The 19,076-nt window shown below is 39.5% G+C and overlaps 1 protein-coding gene across 4 annotated transcripts in view; it reads right to left on the reverse strand.

The window, feature by feature from the left end:
- EBF1 (early B-cell factor 1) overlaps positions 1 to 19,076 on the reverse strand; it is a 273,845-nt gene that overhangs the window by 45,494 nt on the left and 209,275 nt on the right. For all 4 annotated transcript variants that reach the window (XM_017828218.1, XM_017828217.1, XM_017828215.1 and 1 more), the window contains exon 10: positions 17,447 to 17,573. In XM_017828218.1, coding sequence (XP_017683707.1) covers positions 17,447 to 17,573 — 127 coding nt within the window. The remainder of the gene's footprint in view (positions 1 to 17,446; positions 17,574 to 19,076) is intronic.

The following is a 19,076-nucleotide window of genomic DNA, read 5'->3' on the forward strand; positions in this document are numbered from 1 at the left end:
GCAACACCGAGATCCTGCTATTGTTCAAGTTTTAGTGGAATAAATCCGTGAATAATCACAAGGTTCCAAATTCAAAATTCATTATTTTGTGCTGTGCTGGGCAAGGGTAAAGAGTTGCCTGTTGGGCACAATTTCTCAGTAGCAAACTGCGTAGGAAAGGAGCTGTAAGTCAATGATAACCTCCCCTTCCAAAGCACATAAAGTTTTCTAAATTCAAAAGGCATTGATGAGTAAAAATTAGTGTCTGCCCAACACTGCACTATTGCCTTCAAGTAGAATTTATGCTATTTGAAGGTTTTGAAATGAATTTGTATTCTTAATTTATTCCCAATCATGATGAAATCTTTTGGAAACATGGAAGATCACCCCCCAAAACCAACATTTAGCAACTGTCATTGACTTCCCATTTAAACAACAGGATATACAGAGGAAAGAGCAGCATTTTCCAACCTGCGGTCACCAAAGTCCAGGACTCCAGAAATCCTACAAATGTGTCTTGGTGGCCCATGTAAGGGAACTTAAAGAGATGCAAGTCAGTTGCCAGCAGGCTCAAAGTCACTGCACAATTCATTGTTCAAAGGTCTGCATTTGTCCTGGAAAATATTTAGGTGTCCACAACCCTGAAAACTGTTGAACAGAGACTGCAATAGAAGGTTTGTTGGCACAAGCTCTCCTCCCTCTGGAAGATTTGCTACATACATTGAGGCACCCGCTTGGAAGATTGTGGATATTTTCTGCTGAATGGGGCCCTTGGAGAGGAAATATTTGATTTACTGCAGAGTTCTCATTTCCCTGAATTGCAAATAAAGTGTAATTTGATTAAATGTAAATGAATCCTACAATACTTTTGGTGGCTTGTCTGAAACAATTGATTGTAATGGGCATCCATCATTTGGCTTGATTTTAATTCAGAGACAAAAAAGGCAAAATGAGAAAACTAAAGCAAGTGCCACTAACATTCTAGAGCTGGAGCAGTCGAGATTCCTGGCGTTGGACTGTCATTCCCATTGTTCTCGGAGAGCAAGCAATGCAGTAGAGGGGAAACACAACAGCAAAAGAAAAAGAAGAATGTGAAACATATACATAGAAATAGTTCTAGAGGAAAATTAAGCTTTTTCACAATGAATTCTGTTAAATCAGCTTAAGGAGCACAATTTGTTAAATTTATTTTAACATCAATATTCTAAAATGAATGAGTAAGGAAGATGAATATTGTTCCGTGTTTCTCAGTCAGAAGAAAAGCTTTGTTTTTATAGATCACCCAAGTCCTTTTCCACCATGATAATTTCCAAGTGCATAATACTAGTTTCAGCAGTTCTTGTGGTCTGCAATAATAAGAGAAGTGAGATTTCTGATAAACACAAGCTTGATAAACTTTTGGTGTCACTTTCTTCAAATGTGGAACTACTCCAACCACAGAGATAATAATAGATGACCAGATTGTAACTGCTTTATTGCTTCTTTTTCCTCATAAATTTTAATTTTGGAAAGTTAAGTGAAAAATGTGGTTTCAATTTCCTACAAATTGCACACAATTTGGTTTTAACAAGAAAATAGAAAGAGATGGTACGTTCTTTGGAGTGAATTAGGGAGAAGAGTTTGTTTCTTTGTCTTTCAGCATCATCAGAATAACAAAGTACAAAATGAAAAAAAGATGACTGTAGAAAAAAAAAAAAGGCAACTGTACAATGTACTAAGAAAAGTACCAAGTAATTCGTTATCTAAATAAGCTCTGAGCAATTTAACAAGATAATACCATTTCTCTAGACTTTTCCCCCTCTGTTTTACCAGACTAGAGCTTAAAAGAACTTATGCTGCATACACGTGTTACAGGAAGTCTTCTAATAAGAAAACACTGTGTACATAACATCTTGCTCTCTCAGCAATTGTCAAAGTGCCTGTTCAGACCATATTAAAAAGGCTTGGATAACTACTTACATGGAACTAACAAAACAAGAGTGGAAATGAAAGCCAAAAGAAGACAGATAATATTTCTTTTGTCCAAGATGTGTGTGGGACTCAAATCAGTGTGTGGTACCCGTACCTACAATTACAATACACATATTAGGACCTTAAATCATGTGAAAGGTGACCCAGCTTTCCTTCAGCAGCAATGGTCCAAGAGAGGCTTTCGAGATGGAAGATGGAAGGAGGAGATGGAAGATGCCCTGGAGGAGGTAAGAGCAGCATCAAGCAAATGGGAAGAGAGGATCCTGCTGCCAGCAGAGAAGTGAGTGGGCTTAACTCAGGATGTACAGGGAGACGACCCAAGTCCAACCAAACCTACTGGTCAGCACAGCTACGAAATGGAACTGTGGAGATCAAAATACAAGATGGAAAATCTGCTAAATGTTTGTAGTCAAGCAGTCTAGACTTACTGTAAGGACTGTAGGTGTTGTGAATCTTAGAATATTCCCATGAAAATGTGCAGTGGTTGACAATTAGATTTCTAATTTAATATAGCACTTAAAGAGGTTCCTTGAATTCCACCAAGTTGTTTGGCTCCTTCTAAGTAAGGATGTTCTTAAAAATTAAAGGATACCAATTGCTTTACACAATTTTTAGTGAAAAATATAGTGAAAATTGGGTAGTAATGTCTGTAAAAATTGGGCCTTTACCAATTTTCTTTAAAATGTTTTAAAATGTGCAGAGCTTCTGGAAAAAAAGTAGTAAATAATGTAATAAATTTTAGTGCAAAAGAAATTTTCATTATGAAACTGCATGCTAAAAAAACAATTTCCCTGGAAAGAAAAAAATGCTGGCACTGTGAGAAGTACTTTGGGGGGGGGGGAACAACTTCCATAAAAATTCAAATTACCAAATTTGTAAAATCTAAAGGGACAAAAGCTATTAGGAAATCACTGCACAAATTTGAGAAAATATCTGTGATGAATTTCATGCAGCTTTAGACTTTATTACACAAATCCCTAGGAAATTTTTTTCCATAGGAAAACTTTCATTGGCCAATAACTGTAAGTCTCAAACTGTTTTCTAAAAAAACATGTGTGTGAACAGATGAAACTGCTTAACCGCTCTGTTGACACCCCATGCCATAGTTGTTTCCTGTGTCAGCCATAACCCACATTTTTTTGTCTGTAATCACCAAAGGCAGAAAAACCCCACAGGCATTGCCAGTGCCCTAAAAAGATGCCACACCCCAAACACCTCAACGAGAAAACAATTAGTGAATGGAAAAGCGTGGTCCTACTCCTTTCCAGAGGCAACAGTATGCAACTGTCCCTTCCTGACTGTAGATGCAAAGAGTGCAGGAGAAGAGGGTTTTCTTCACCCCACGTGTCCCCGCAGAGTCAGAACACACACCTCAGTCATTTATCATCATGCCAGCTCAGCCTGCCAGCTTGACAAGGATTTTTCCCCCGGGGTTTCTAAACAAGAAATGTTATTTAGGTTACGAAAACAATTGCACGTTTTCTGCTTCCTGAGCCCGCGTAGATCTGTGAGCATGCAAATGAAAGGTGTCTTAAACCTGCCAGGGCTGCGGCCACAGCACAACCCTCAGCCCTTCTTGCCCAGGGAAAGCAGGCCTGGATGGAGGGAGAACTTGTGCCTGGGAGAGCAGCACATGGTGAGACACAATGGCCATCACAACCTCTGCTCTTTTCGGTATCGACGGTTCAAGTCTTACTGCGGGGCCTTGCAGTTTACAGAAAGCAATTTTCTTTGGCCTCTGCGTCAGCCATAGATTATTTTCTTCCTTTCATTTTTCCTCCCTTCCCCCCATTCCTTGAGCAGAAGTGTCTGCTTCACTCTCCCTCCCTCGCTGTATGGATTAAAGGGGGGAAAAAGGACAAGCCTTGCAAGTCCAACAACGCTGAGGATCCAGTGCAAATCCTGCAGATCAATGTTAGCTGAAATTTGCAGGAGGCCTGATCTGTTCAGAACTTGCTCATCTGGTCTGGCTCATATTTCTAGATAATGATCATGGGGGATGCAGTAAGTTTACAGCACATACAGAGCAGCTTCCTCACAGAACAGGATGCATGTCTGCCTTCACAAGTCCTAAAACATTGCCCTCTTACAGAAGTTCACTATTTTTTTTACCTCACACAATTTCTTACTTCTTAATTATTTTTTTTTTACATAGGTAAATCTTATCTGTGCTCATTATAAAAGTCTTGCTGCTAAATTATTTATGCCAAACAATCAAGTGTGGTACCTTTGCAGATGTCAGCAGATAAACAGAAATGCAATGTTGCACGATGGAGTTTAATGCTGTGGAAATGTCGGGGCGCTTATTTTAAAATTCCACTGACCTTTGCTGTCCTTTTTTTCAATGTTTGCTTATTGCCACAGCAAGGAAACACTGCAATGAGTTTGGGAATTTTTATACGTGGATCTTGAAAGCCAATATTTAAGGGAAGCATGTTTCCCCAATTACATCATTTCTGATTATGTGCTATCAAAAGAGACAGTACAGAGGTACCATTTATACAGAACATGGGCAATATGTGTGATACAGCAAAGACAGTAAGAGCAAAACAAGATAAGTCAAACTACAGGGATGTCGTAAGAGGAGCACTGGAGCACAGTGTCTGCATGTTGTTACAGGAGGATACTGTGGCATTAAGATATTACAGGTTTGTGGTTATTTTGGGGGTTCCTCTCTTCCCCTGCTGGCAGTCCAGGCTCTGTGGGACCTGTGTAACAAGGCAATAGTGTCTGGGAAATAATGAGCAGGGGAATGCAGTGCTGTTCTTTCATTGCAATGTTAGGTGCGATGTTGCACACTAAAGCACTGGATCAATACTTCCAGCAGCAAGCCGTTCAATACACCTGAATTATTGCTTCATTTTTCTTCTTATTATAGATGAGTTTTGTTATTATTTTCCCCAAATCGATATTTTACAACCTTTTTTATCCGTTTCTCCATAAATTTTGTGATTACTTTAAACTGGGAATTCCGGTACACTAAATAAGATGCAGTGTCTGAGAGGTAGTGAATGTACCAACACGATTTTTTACTCCAGACACTGCTTAAAGGCAGATCCTAATCAATAGCTAAGTAGGAAAATTTTTACGTAAGGAAGTGGGAAGCAGAGCCATGCTTACAAAATCCAAATTCAGGTTCCTAGAAAATACTTGTTAGAAAAGACTATTTTAGAAACACAGGGAAAGAGAGGTCTGATGGGCACTTTGCGTGGGAAATTTAATTCCAAACAAATATGCTTTTTACTTCCCCTCAGCTAAAGGGCGACCATAATTCACTGAAATTGTTTCTTACAAAGCAGATAATCCCATGCACCTTAGAGTGATTTAATTAGCTTCCGTAGCTGTCTCCTGCTAAGTGTTTAAAGCATCTGCAAATCAAATCATGTTAACTCATCTGCTGCACCACTTTCTTTGTTCTATGCATAGGACCTTCCTAATAGCATTAATAGAAGCATGAGTTTCCCTGGAGAGGGGAGTAGCAAAGTGAGTTAATTACATAGTTATTGTAAAATTGTGTACATTATTCCACAGAACACGCTGGATAAGTTGCTACACGGAAAATAATGACAATTTTTGGTGATCCCAAAGACCAGAATGTTACAATTTGAAAGGAAAATGCAGATTCCCACTGAAGTTGGAGGAATTCTGCCATAATCCTGCGTACAGTCTGCCTGGCCTGGCTGCTCATGGACTGCAGGGCAGGATCCTGGCTATACCCCACACTTCAGCTAAAATTTCCATCCTCACATTTACTGCAGGATTACAAGATCAAGCAGTAGGAGCTACAGTAATCTCCATTCAATGTTTTATAACTCTTTAAAAATTTTAAAAGGAAAAATAAAAAATCCCTGGGATCTTCTGCTATAAATTGTACAGATTTCTGCTCATATCCATTTGGTCTAATTAGGAATGGCATCACAGACCCCTCAAGGAGAAAGTCCAGCAGTTTCTTCAAATCTAGGCATCAGTACTACGGTGGAGTAAATAATTAATAATAAACCATTCCTGCTCAGTAACTGTCCAAAGAGATATTTTTCTCCAATTATCCTGTTAGATGAAAGTATTTGTCAAATAGTTTTTCTGATTAACCTTATCCTTAGAGATAGATAATTACAGAAAGGATTGTTACAAATTCTTGATTTAAATTCTCCATTTATAGGATATGTTCCAAGAGGGCATCGCCTCACCTCTGTGTTTGTTGGTTTTGAGTCATGTTTCTTAACAACAAACAGTAAGTTTTGTATCTTTATGTAGCTTTGCCTTTGTCTAGGCAAAGACATATACACCATGGAAAATTCACTTTCCATAGCACGCTCTGATTTTTTCTTAAAACGGACTGTCTCAGCAAACTCACTTGTTCAGACACTCACGGGGAGCAAAACACTACAGGGAAACTGGAGGAAATTCATTGCCAAAAAACAAATGAATATTCATGGTCCACAGAAATACCCTTATTTCCCAACTCTAATCAGCATGAACATCTGTGAAAAAAAGTCTAACGGGGGAAATTGGAGAGGGGAGGGGGTCATTTCCATCCTTTCCCTTAGGCCCCAATTTAAAGAAGGTTCATTTGTCTTTTTAACAGAACTTGCAAGCGATGCAAGGATGAACAGTTTTGGTGAAGAAACAATGTGCAGACTGGCCTTGTCTTTGGGAACTTTGAACTAAATTCTTAATTCCAGAACAAAACATAACTAGTGCAGATTCTTGTTCCTATCCCTGGCATGCCAGACCTGTGCCTTGCCCAGAGATCCCCCTCTATCAACACCAGATCCTGAGCTGATGGAAATACCCAGGGAAAACACAATCTAAGGCAAACAGGCAGGGCATGGCTCACTCTCATCCTTTTGAATAAATGACATGCACAGTTCAATAAAAGATTTAAGGGAACAAAAAGTACCTCAAAATTAAAAACCTGGAGAGAAAATATTATTGTTTTTCAGTATGACAGACAGTTGAAGACCTATTTTTAGGCACAACAACGTAGTGACTATTTCTAGTAGCTGTGCACGACATGCATGTGAACTTTAGGGAAAATTCTTTTTGGAGTGGTGAAACTAGTCAGAGATCTACATTTGGAAAAAATATTTCCCTTGCAGAGGTGACCTTTCAGCATGAATTCGTAGTTACTTCTGGCAGCAAAATCTTGCCTTTCAATTTTACAAATATAAGCTTGCTACTAGAACTATGCCTGAGCATACAAATTGCATTTTTACTTGAAGAGTTGTAGTCTTCTACGGAAAGTATCCCACTGAAAGCTAGGAATTGGATATAAGTTGGGGGGAAAAAGCAAAACAAAAGAAAAAGGGGGCCATAAGTACATGTATTGCAGAAACTATCAGGGATTGCAGTATTGGGGTAATGGTTACTTTCCTACACAGCACCTGGCAGGCGAGGCACTGAGGGTGTAATGCTTCTCATCCTGTTTGTTCAAACATTTGTTTAGAGCCCATCTGCAGACAGAAACAGAGAGAAGTTTCCTGATCATGATTCACTCACATCTAAGATGATATCTATGACAGTGAAGCAGGCATCATGCTCCAAAGGGTTCATTAGGTTTTTATCCTTTAAGCAGACAAGGTACAGCAAGTTCCACAATTATTCATAGGTATTCCAGGTTTTGCTCTGTAAATTTCACAAATTTAAAACGGAGAGTTTGGCACCAATTTCTGTTTTAACAAATATGTATTTTTGCTAGATGACTCTTACAACAGCTTGATTTCCAAGTGCATTTTCTGTCCCATGGGGTCATAAAAAAAAAAAAATAATTCTTAGTTTATTGTGTGAGGGTTCTCTCTGTGTTTTTTGGGTTGGGTTCTTTTAGGTTTGGGGAGGGGAGTGGTATTTTTTTTTAATTAACACTCTGTCAGCTGGGCATGGGGTTTCCTTTTTTTAACCACCAATGCTGACACCTGGTGCTATCCCACAGCAGTTCAAGTCCACAACTCCTCAAGCAAAGAGGTTAACCACAATTTATGGCAATCAGAAAAAGAAGAAAAATTATGTTTAGGAGGGGAGAGGATAGATATTAAAGAAGACACTGAGAGATGAAATAACAACAGGTATGGCCATCCAAATACCTTAGGGCAAACTATGCAAGACTGAAGGTCTTCAAGGACCAAATCAAGGATATTTACTATGATACTGAAGGGATGGCTCCCACTTGTCTCCCCAAGGTGGAAACTGCCAGGAACTATCCAGTCATTGGCAGTTTGGTGCTGTATGAAAGAAGTTAATGCAGAATAGCTGACATGCTGTAAAACCTGAGTCTAATTTACATCATGCTAACATGTTTGTGTCGTAATATATTAAATAACTTCTGTCCTACCTTGTGGAATAAAATAAAATCTGCCTATGCTTGGCTTGTCAGACTTAATGTAATGTCTGTATTTAACTGCAGAGCTCACAACAGACAAGTGGCAAGATCCAGTGGCAAAACACCTTTCAGTGAAGGTTATACAGTTATATACAGACCTCAAACAATTGGTCTTGAGATTTTTTTGAAAATTGAAAAAAAATACAGTAATATTAGCACGACAGTGTTCTCCCTTAGCAACAACTGGGCGATGACAGTGACCTTCCAGAAGGTCCTAGGGAAGTTTTTTGAGGCTGTTGAAACTTTTGTGCAGATTGAATCTTCAAGGAAATTCTAACTTCTATAAGACATTAGTCTGCCATTGTCATAAAATAAATGTGGACCATTGCCACATGTCTCACATCATTTAAAAGTCTGTGGTTACAATTCCCTTCCCTTCTGAGTTGCTCATCTTTCTTGGCTTCTGTGGTCCCAACAATACAATGTCTCCCCAGCCTCCCAGGGTACGTCTGCACTCCAGACTGCAGTGTCGGATACAAAAATACTCAAACTGACTTTAAATACAGCAATGATGGTCACTGCAACGATGGAGAAGAGGCAACTCTGCAAAGTTTTGGGTCAGTGTGAGGATTGAGCCTAGTCATACTGGTACTAAACTGTTTCCAGCATCTCTATCCAGACATCACAGCAGACCACATCATTTATGCACTTGATATCTTCATAACTAAGCAGAAGAGTCTGTGTGAGTTCTTGCAAGATAGCAGAAAAGTACAAAGAACTTCACACTCCATGCAATAAATTGCTCTTGCATCCACTGAGATGAAAGGCTACAAGTACAAGATTTTCCTTTTATCTATATATTAACAAAAAAGCCTGAATCTGTAGACATGGGCTATACTGAGGCACATCTACTCTGTAGTCACTGCTGTCAGCGAGCTGTAACCAGGCTAGATAAGCATTACTGGCTGTGTAGGGATGCTGGTACAAGCACGAAGCAGGAGAGGCTGCCCAAGTCCTGCCTCCAGGGAACGATGCTGCACATCACAGCGCTGGTCTGAGCCAGCCAGCCTGCCTGCACTTCTGGAACAAAATGCCTAAGCAAAATGAGCCCTCACTAACAAGCACCTCAAAGGATTAAGCACATCTTAAGGAGGCTATTTGGCAGGTAGTGCTGTGCAAGAGCGTGCCTCAGGCAGCTGCACACTAAACTCACATCCTGGCTTCCTCACCAGAGCCCGCGCACGGGCACCTCTGACAGCCTGGCCACAGCTTGGCCGTTTTTCAACAACGCACAGTAAATCCTGCTCCTGCTTCCAGCAGAAATCAAAACCTGCTGCACCCCATGAGAAGCGCAGGAAGGATGAGTTAGGTACACACCTACCCACGAGGCAGCCAGAATTCCCAGCTAACAGTCTATGAAATATGCAACAAGTAGTCAAGGACTTGTCTGGGCCAGCAAAAAGGTAGTGCCTTGTCCTCAGAGCACAGGACCAAAATGCATTAAGGTGATCAGTACAGCCACTGCTGTCCGTTTCTGTGGCATTTGGCTAACCTGAATACCCATACATTAAGAAACAAGGCAGCGAAGCCCCTGGTAGAAACAAAGTACAATTAAGGTTTTTTAGAAATTCATCTCAGCTCTCTGTTTTATTGGCCTTTTTTTTTTTTTTAAAAAAAGGAATAATATCATATCAACTGACATGAGCTAAAAGGAGAATAAAAAAATATTGATAATTTCAGTCTGGAATAACAGTTTTGAAGCAAAGCTACGAAAATTTAAAGGTTTTGGGGTGGGGATAAAGAAAAGAATTTATAAGGCTTATTTTGTGAATCCAGAGGTTAATTTATCACGAAGTCTGGAACTTGAAAAGCAAAAAATAGTTTATTGTCTGTGAAGGTCAGATAACTATGTTATATCATATTCAATGGGTTAAGGTTCCAAGGGTCTACAGGGTTGCATGACAATTGCAGGAATCCTTATAAAGTCTAGTTTATACCTTTATCATTAATAGCTTTCTAATCCTTCACCACAAATTTATAGTTTAGAAATGGCAACACATCTTAAAGATTAAAGGTATGTGACAAACAGTTCATGTCCTTTAATAATCAAATCACATAGCTTAGATTGGGGGCTTATCAGGCTTTTTCCTATTCCATGGTTTCATAGGTAGAGAATACTTTATATCCCTATTACATGAATGATGAATGGGACCATTGGTTATGGGCTGTTATTTGCTTGGTTGTAGTCAATATGTTTTCTTTGGACAGGGACTTCAGTGATTTATTTCTCTTTTGGCCTTATCACTTATTAACTCAGGGCAGACAGAAACAGCCAAGGTTGTGAATAAGGACTAGTGCCCATTTAGACTTCTAATATCAGAGAAAATATTCTTTTTAATGATCCAGCTACCCTTTGCTGTGTAGACTCTGATTGCACTTCCCTCTAACTAGAAAATAAAGGTCATATTTCTTGGAAAGTGTATACATAAAATATGCAAAATAATATGTTTCCTTCACAGCCAGCTCTATTCTGATGGTTGCTGTAATTGCTTTCATTTTGAAGCTGTCCTACAGGTACACTGCACACTTTTAGTGATTGTTTTTTTGCAGTGTGTTATGGTGCTGCCAGTGTTTTAGAAATACCAAAGATAGGAGGGTTCTATGTTCCTATGAGCATACAATAGGGATTTTCCAGTTTACCTCCATCATCTTCTCACTGTCTGGTAACACCGTTTTTCCTGAAATCAATTAGGATTCCTCCCAGCTTCCTTTCCTGAATTTCTGCAAACCAAACCAACCACCATAATATTGCTAATATTCCACCCTGTGACTGTCCATACTTCACTCCACTGGGCATGTCCTAACAAACTTCAAACAAACACTTTTGGAACAACATTAAAACCCCCAAACGCACCACCAAATAACAAAGACTGAAACTATTTCCTCTAGAAAGTCTTGTTCCAAAACAATTGCAACCATTTTTTCCCCCTAAAAAAAATGGTGGTTAGACTGGTGTTTAGACTGACTCAGCAGAGCAACTGAGTTAATGGACTGGAACACAGAAAGGGCCAGGTTCAAGCTTAAACTCAAATAGAGATTTCCTTAGGGTAATTCTCTTTTCAAGGTCTGGTAGCACCCAGATCACATCTCTGATGTAGGGGGTTTGGAGGGAGAGACTGCACCAATCCCTTCCTTGTTTTCCCATCTCTATTTTACCTGCAAGTGTCCTGGACCCAGGAGTGCTGCACCCAGCTCTCCAGTGACTGTGGTATTATTAAATTTACCAGTAAAAGTTTACATTTACAAACGATTTAATTTCATTCTTCCTTACTTGATTGTGCTGCACTAAGGATTTACCATCTCTCCTCTATAGAGTCTGAGGAACAGATTTTATATGGAGCATGCAAAGTACAGGATAACCTGCAGCACAAGACTCTTCTGCTTTTAAGAGCAGACACCAGCTCTTATTTTAAACTTTATACGTTTCTTTATATTGAAGGATTTTGTTCTGTTCTTCTGTAACACTCTGTGACTATTTAACTTCAAGACATCCAATGCTTTTTATTCTACCACTCTTATTGGTATTTACTAGTGAAAGGCAGAAAAAAGTGCTGTTAAAAACAAATGGCATTCATTTGCTAGCTACCAGATCTCATAGCTGGTCAGCCTTCTGGAGAAGTGATGTGGTCTATATTTCATTTCAGATTAATGATTGTATCTTTGAGGGTGAAGAATTTTATAAACACGTCAGGATAAAACCTGAGACAGCATCAGAGATGCTGGATTTTTTCCTTTATTTTTATTGTTCTGTTGATGGTGCCCTTCCCTCCTCATTTATACTGATCAGTTATTTAAGTGCTCATGATTTAATAATAAACACACATGAATGAGGCATTGTAAAACTAATGAGGTTGTGTGTTACTGAGAAAAACTGCCACTAGGTTTTAACATTTCTCAGGAACTGAGAGACACACAGCTATGACCAAGGTTAGCTGGTGCAAGGGTCAAACTCCAGTCTACAGGGATCAAGAAAGGCTCCAGTGGGGCTACAGGAACCTCCTGACAGCCAGATCTGTCTCTTTTCACCACTTCTTTTTTCTTCCTTTTTTTTTTATTTTCTTTTTTTTAAGTCCAAAAACTCCAGAACTCTCCATTCTGAAAACTGATTGTTTCATTGGTTATGTATCTTTTGAATTTTGCATAGTTGTTGGTGCTTTCTTGAAAGAAGAAAATTTTACTAGCAAAGGAAATCACTGAAGTTTACCAGGTTGGAAACTTTAGAGACTCAAGATCAGTTTTTAAGTGGTTCCAGTTCTGACTAGATCTCTGTATGTGACTTCAACCTCTGCTTCTAAGGCCATGTACTGAAGTTTTAAATGGTGACAAGTAGTTTTTGGTCTCTCACTCTTGAAGGTATTTGACTTAAAAAAAAATGAAAAGAGAATGATTCTCAGAAGACAACTACTGCTTTTGTAATGCTTCTGTAAATTAAACCATTTAAAATTAAAAACCTAAAAATGAAGCCACCTAAAACTGAGACTTGTGGAAATGTTAACCAAATCATCTATAATCTGTAAGGCTTTTCCTGTTTGTACACAGACTCAGATGTTTTCAGAAGTAAATAGAGGGTGAAATGAGGATGGAGCAGGATTTTTCCACATGAGGCTATTTCTTCTTTGTAGGGACTAGGGGAGTGTAACGTTCCCTGAGAAGCCCTATGACATTTCAGAGAAAGAGGCAGTTTCCCAGAAATTCTGTGAATATCCTGACCTTCACAGCACTAGGATTTCTACATCCCTCCACGCACAATGGCCAACAGGGTAACGCAAGCGCTGGTCGCCCCCGGCAGTGTCCACTCTGACCTACTCGGCCCTCACCACAGTTATCCTGGAGGATCAGCACTTGGCATCTGGGTTATTCCCACTGCACAGCAAGTCCTGTGTGTCCACACTGACCCTCCATGCACCCATTCGTTAGCAGCACTTCTAGAGATGCAGCACATCCCACAGCTTGTACCAAACACCAAACGAACCGTGGGGAACTTGCCCGTTCCTATAGGTGCACACAAAGGGTTTAGCCCACAGCCTCCCTGCAAGGCAAATTAAAATGGCCCCTAAATTCCAACTGTATCCAACCATGTAACCTATTTTCAAAAAGAAGGAGCACTATTTGGGGTATTACTCAGCCAACAATTGTAATTAACCCCATGCTGCACACATAACCCTGGTGACAAAGCTCTGTACTTCTGTCCCCTGTGTAGTCCTTTGCTCTGGTTTGGGAACAAAAAGCACAAAATCTTAAACTGAGCAGGTGGTAGAAGACACAGCATAATGCATTTTTATGGACCTTCCATATGTCCTTTCCAATATGCAGTGAAATAAATTCTACCTTCACTTACATTCATGCAGTCCCACTCAAAGTCTCACACTTTAGTACCACAGCAAAATTAGCCTGTGAAAATCATGCTGTCCAGGATGCATCTATTTTTTTTAAATTAGAGCAAAACAAAACAAAATCTCAAAGGCCTGTCTAGGTATCACAAATTTGTGCCAATTCAACCATACATGCCCTGAGTCACCTTGCCAAACTACCTACAGATTTGTATCCCTAATAGCTTTTTTCTTTATCCCGGTTTCTCCAGTCCTAAAATAATGGTAGTGACACATACCTTCATCTCCCAAGTTGTGACACGAAGCTTAATTCACTCAGTGTTTTCCAGTGCCAGAAGAGACTTAGAGATGAAGGGAACCACAGGGAAACATTGACCAGCATTTTTGGGTATTCCTTTGTGCAAAATGGACTTTTAATATTATTCCAAAATGAACACACATGAAAGATTTGTTCAGACTTCTGTATTTCTAATAATGTTCTCTCAGGAATGTCAGAGCTTAAAATCTAAGAAGTAATTGCTCTCTAAGTGCATGCTAGTAGGTTGCTCCGCAGATGGAAAATAAAAAACTTATGTGTTCTTGTAAGCACAGGGTTGACACTGGTTTATTTCTTTCAAAAATACTCACAAAAGCCAGGATTTCTCTGTATATATGTGACCTTGGTTCCTAGATGGCACATGGACTACTTAGAGATCATGTTACTAACTTATTTGCAGTTAAAGGGGAAAGAAAGGCTAAAATTAATGGGTCACTGGGTATTTTCTTCTGAGAACTTAACTACTTAACAGTAAGAAAAAAACAGTTTACAGCCAGGTGGCTTGAGGGGATATTTTGTTGAACACTGATTAAAAATAATTTCTTCTAAATGAGACCTGACCACAAAATGGGACCATTAACGAGCAGGGACATTCTCACCAGAAAGGAAACTACGCTTGATCAACTCCTGCACCGCCCACAAACCCCAGGTCTTTTTCTCTCTCACATACACTTTCTTTTGCTTCCCCACACCTCCCCCCCCAGCCTTTTTCTCCTCTGCCGTTTTCTTGTTCTTAATAGCAGGGTAAATAAGCAGCAAGTGATGCTGAAATGTTTTCGGCCAAAAACAGAGGCCAAACTCCTCTGAGAAAACATTTGGCCTCTGTGGTTTTGTAATATGTTCCAGAACACTGAGTTCACTGAAGAACATTGTGAATAACTCCCATCGGCTGGAGTGATGCTGGGGAATGTTACTGTATCCCAACTTCCAATTGGTCCATTTCCTGCAGGCCTTGTTAAAAAAAAAAAAAAAAAAAAAAAAAAAAATAAAATAGTGCTATGTGGGAGTTAAAACAAGTTCTCATGGGAAAAATGAATGGCAAGAAATTCTAGCTTTAAAAGAAACAGCTAATCTGCTAGTTTGATTGTTCTTCAAAACTTACAATGAACCAATAATCCTAATTAAAACCACTTGGCCTAGTTCTCTAAAGCATCATAGCTTTCTCTATGCTTCGTTTGTACACACCATAGACTATTAGTTTTTTTCTAGTGCTCACTAACAAAGTGCTGACTTTGTTGGGATGGCTGAGCTAATTTCGTGAACTCAGTGTGAAACCTTAGCTAAACAAAATTGTGGTAATTTTCCTTAATTTGTAAAAGTGATTGGAGTGCAAACAAAATTTTCCTCTTGGGTCAATCCTATAATTTTCAATTAACTAAAACTAATCGGCAGGCGTGTACTGAACCTGCATTTTGTTTAAAGGGCTGGAAGGCACTTCTGAAGGTCAGGATGCATTAATTGTTTTTATTTTAGTTTCATTTAGTCCTTTTTAAAAAGCCACTTTTAAGTTCAGGCTGCCTCTAAAAGGAAAATGCAAATTGTGTGAGGTAAGATTTAAGTTAAAATAGCTTTTCTGTATCTATTGTAACTCCGTAAGTAACTGCATAAGTAAGAGAATTGTCCATGAACTGCATTGCCTTTGATTTTATCATTATTTTTTAGTATTTCATAACTTTCATTTCTTGTATTAAAAATAATGTGTTTTAAACACCAACCTGAAAATGCATATATGGAAACACTTTCCCTACTGGGACACCTTATTTTCACGTTCAGCCATCTGCTTCTGGGTAGATAAGCTAAACTGCTGCCCTCCTTTTTACTAGAAAAGCTAATTAACAATGATCTGAAAGCAACACCAAAATGGGTCCAAGCCATTTTTACATTTAAATCTCCCCCAAAAATCAAAAAAATTTCTTTGCAAAGTCGAGGGGTGTGGGTTTCCTCCCTTTCTTCTCCTTCCACGTGCATACCTGCCATTTCACCAGGCCCAGGTGCAGTCACCCCAGTGAGGCGACAGAAAGCAGAGCATAACTTGCTGCAAGTAAGAAAGTGAGGAGGGAAAGGCTTCATGATCAGACAGTCCAGAGTTCTGGCCGACACTCTCACGTGTTACATGTCACACACCATCAATTTGCACCAGTTGCGATTTGACCCTTTGCTTTTTCATTTGTTCCAACACATTCAAACTCCGAATAACTTTTTTGATATGGTGTGTATTGTCCAATATACAGATTTCCCATACATGGTTGAAATCATAATGCTCACAAATAAATACACACAGCCTTCACAAGTGCCTGCTTCTTGGTCAGCAAGGCAATACATGAACATTTTAAGAGCCAGTTTAAAGAAACCCAGCGCATAATCCCAACTGGGGGAGAGGGTATTTGAAAAAGACAACAGAGCTTTATAGGGCACCTTTCTTCATCTTGCTTAGTGTTAAGAAAATTCAAATGAGAGCTTTGCTGCCCAACTGGAGCACAGAATTTTCTCCTCTGCCTTGAGTCCCTGTGTATAAATTGACAGCTGGAGCAATATATGTGCCCAGTGAAATTCAGGATCCCTCACAGTCATAAGTATTTACGATATATCTTGTTCTTAAAGTTTCAGGGAAAATCAAGGATGAGGAAGTGAATTGCATTGGATTGTGTTGAACCACAGTGCAGGCAAACAATTACAGCAGTAGCCCTGCCTGCAAATGTGAACAACAAGAACATCAAAACCTGGACAAAATCATTAATTCTTGTAGCATGCACACCTTCTGAGGAATCACTGATACACATTCTTTTAAAAAAGTTATGCTGCTACTTGATTTGTTTTCTAGGCCATTCTTACAACTACTGAGAGTGGTTTAACATTGACAGCATCTGCAATATCCTAGTGTGGGGGTTTTGTTAATAATTCTTCAGGCCAAGTCATTCAGACTTAGTGGCCTCAAGTGAGGGAGACCACCCCAAAACACACTGCAAGTCACTGTGTCTGCTGCATTGGCTGGGATGAGAGCTACTTAAGCTCCCTGGAAGTCAGAGTCAAGTATGTTCTGGTAAGATGGGCAGGCAAACAGGTGCCTGCTTTGAACACTTCCAACACTTGCTGGACAACATGAGATGAAGATATTTAGCAGGATCCTTCTTGGAAGGCAGGTTTGTGATTGCACTAGTGCGTCTGGCTCTTCGTGCTTGCACTCTTCCTAAGTACAAAAGTATCTGTTTCCCTTGTTCCTCCCCGCTCCTGGGTAAAGAGCTGTCCCATTGCGAGGACAAACAGGCAAACAAAAATCCCACACTGGCATGTTTTCAGGCTCATCCCCACAGTCACCCACTTTTGAATCCAACCTCAAATTGGAGCCTTCAATGACATCCTCAGCCAAAATAATAAAATGGTGAAAGCAGAAGTGTGATACATACCCTTGCAAGTGTGATACATTGCCTGCCCTTTTTCTCCACCTTGTATCTAGTACTACTAAAACATCCTTACCTGTGTAAATGAATCTTCCAGGCGTTCCCTTACAAAACTGCTTAGACTTGTAGGACAATGTGACTTCTACAACCCCTGGGATATGTCGGGGAGGCGTCTGTACGCGGATGGCATGTGGAGTAATCAGCTAGAGAAAACATTGAGAAGGGAGAAGAAAAAAAAAGCACTGTGAGACGCTGAACACTTCTTTAATAACAGTTTCCTCTCAGATCATAGTAAACAAGCTTTGAAACATGTAATTAACCTGTCAATGTTTGAATACAATCTTGATGTAACCCACACAAAAGCCAGTGACTACAATATTTACAAGCATTCTCTTCCTCAGCCATAACAACATTATTTCTGTTCTCATACATGGCAGGCACTTGCTTCCTAGTACAAGCATTAGTCCTGGTTTAATGCAATAACTTCCTTTACAGCAGCAGGATGCCTGCATTTGCTCAGGTGGACACTGAGGTCATGACAATGTCCAGCAAACCTGATTGATAAACGACTCATGGTTACACGTGTGAACATGGCACAAACCCAGGCTGAGATTCACTGCTCAGCCCAAGCCCAGGGTTTTAAATTCTGGACTGGATTTAAGACATGGTCTCTGAAAATAGTAGTAGAGACATCTAGGAGTTCACCAATTCATGGCAGGTTAAGTCAAATCTCTCTGACAAGAACAGTAAGAAGAGGTACATAGAAAAGGTGACACGGCTGTGTCCAGCAACAAAGATACAGCTCTGGCACATGGATAATCCTTCTCTGACTGTGGCACATTAACACACCTCTAAAGAGGCAAACAAGACCGAGACCATAGCCCACCTTTGACAGTGAGCAAAGCCATGAACACCCCATCCAGTCAGTCAAATGCTATATGATCTTAATTGAATCATATGCTGGATTAAGGAATAAATTTCAATAGATTTTTTAAAGAAAAAGCTAATTTTAACCTTATTTTACTAGGAACCAAATGTTTCAGCATTGTTGTAAGGTCCTACCAAAACCCAGACTTTTAATCACTTCTTTGTTTAGGGCACAGGACTAAAAAAAAGCACAGAAGGAGAGTAATATCTGCTTGAGAGCCATCTGTCCTATGAAGGGAAATGGCATACACAGTAGGAGGCTCTCCATATTTAAATTAAGAAAATTAATATTAAATCAAGCTGAACATTAAAACCAAAACTACCAGCATCAAATGCTCCAAAAGTTATTCAGATCTACAGAAGTCAGAAGCCATATGTCATATTAGAAATTATAAAAGGATTAATGTCTTATTGTTTGTGAGCTCCAAAGAACATGTTTTAAGGCTCTGCTTCCAAATTATGTGATTTAGAAACTTATTTGTTTTTAAAAGAAACTTGCGGGTTTTTTTCTAAATTATTCACTCTATCAACTGGGTTAAAAAAAAAATAACAAAACTAAAACAGAAACAAAACCAAAAACCAAACTTCCAAGGAATCCTTTTACTTAAACTGAGTTGTCATACAGTTGGGCTGACCTAAGCCTAAAAGTCCAAGCCAATTCTCTCCATGCCCTCAACAGTCAGCAGAGGCAGAAAGCTCTGTCAAATAGCAATTGATTTCCAGGGCTTTAGACACCTCTCACTCATGCTGGGATGAGCCACTCTATGGAAGCATCTACC

The sequence above is a fragment of the Lepidothrix coronata genome, unplaced genomic scaffold (assembly GCF_001604755.1).
Source record: "Lepidothrix coronata isolate B3197 unplaced genomic scaffold, Lepidothrix_coronata-1.0 Scaffold146, whole genome shotgun sequence".
Lineage (NCBI taxonomy): Eukaryota > Metazoa > Chordata > Aves > Passeriformes > Pipridae > Lepidothrix > Lepidothrix coronata.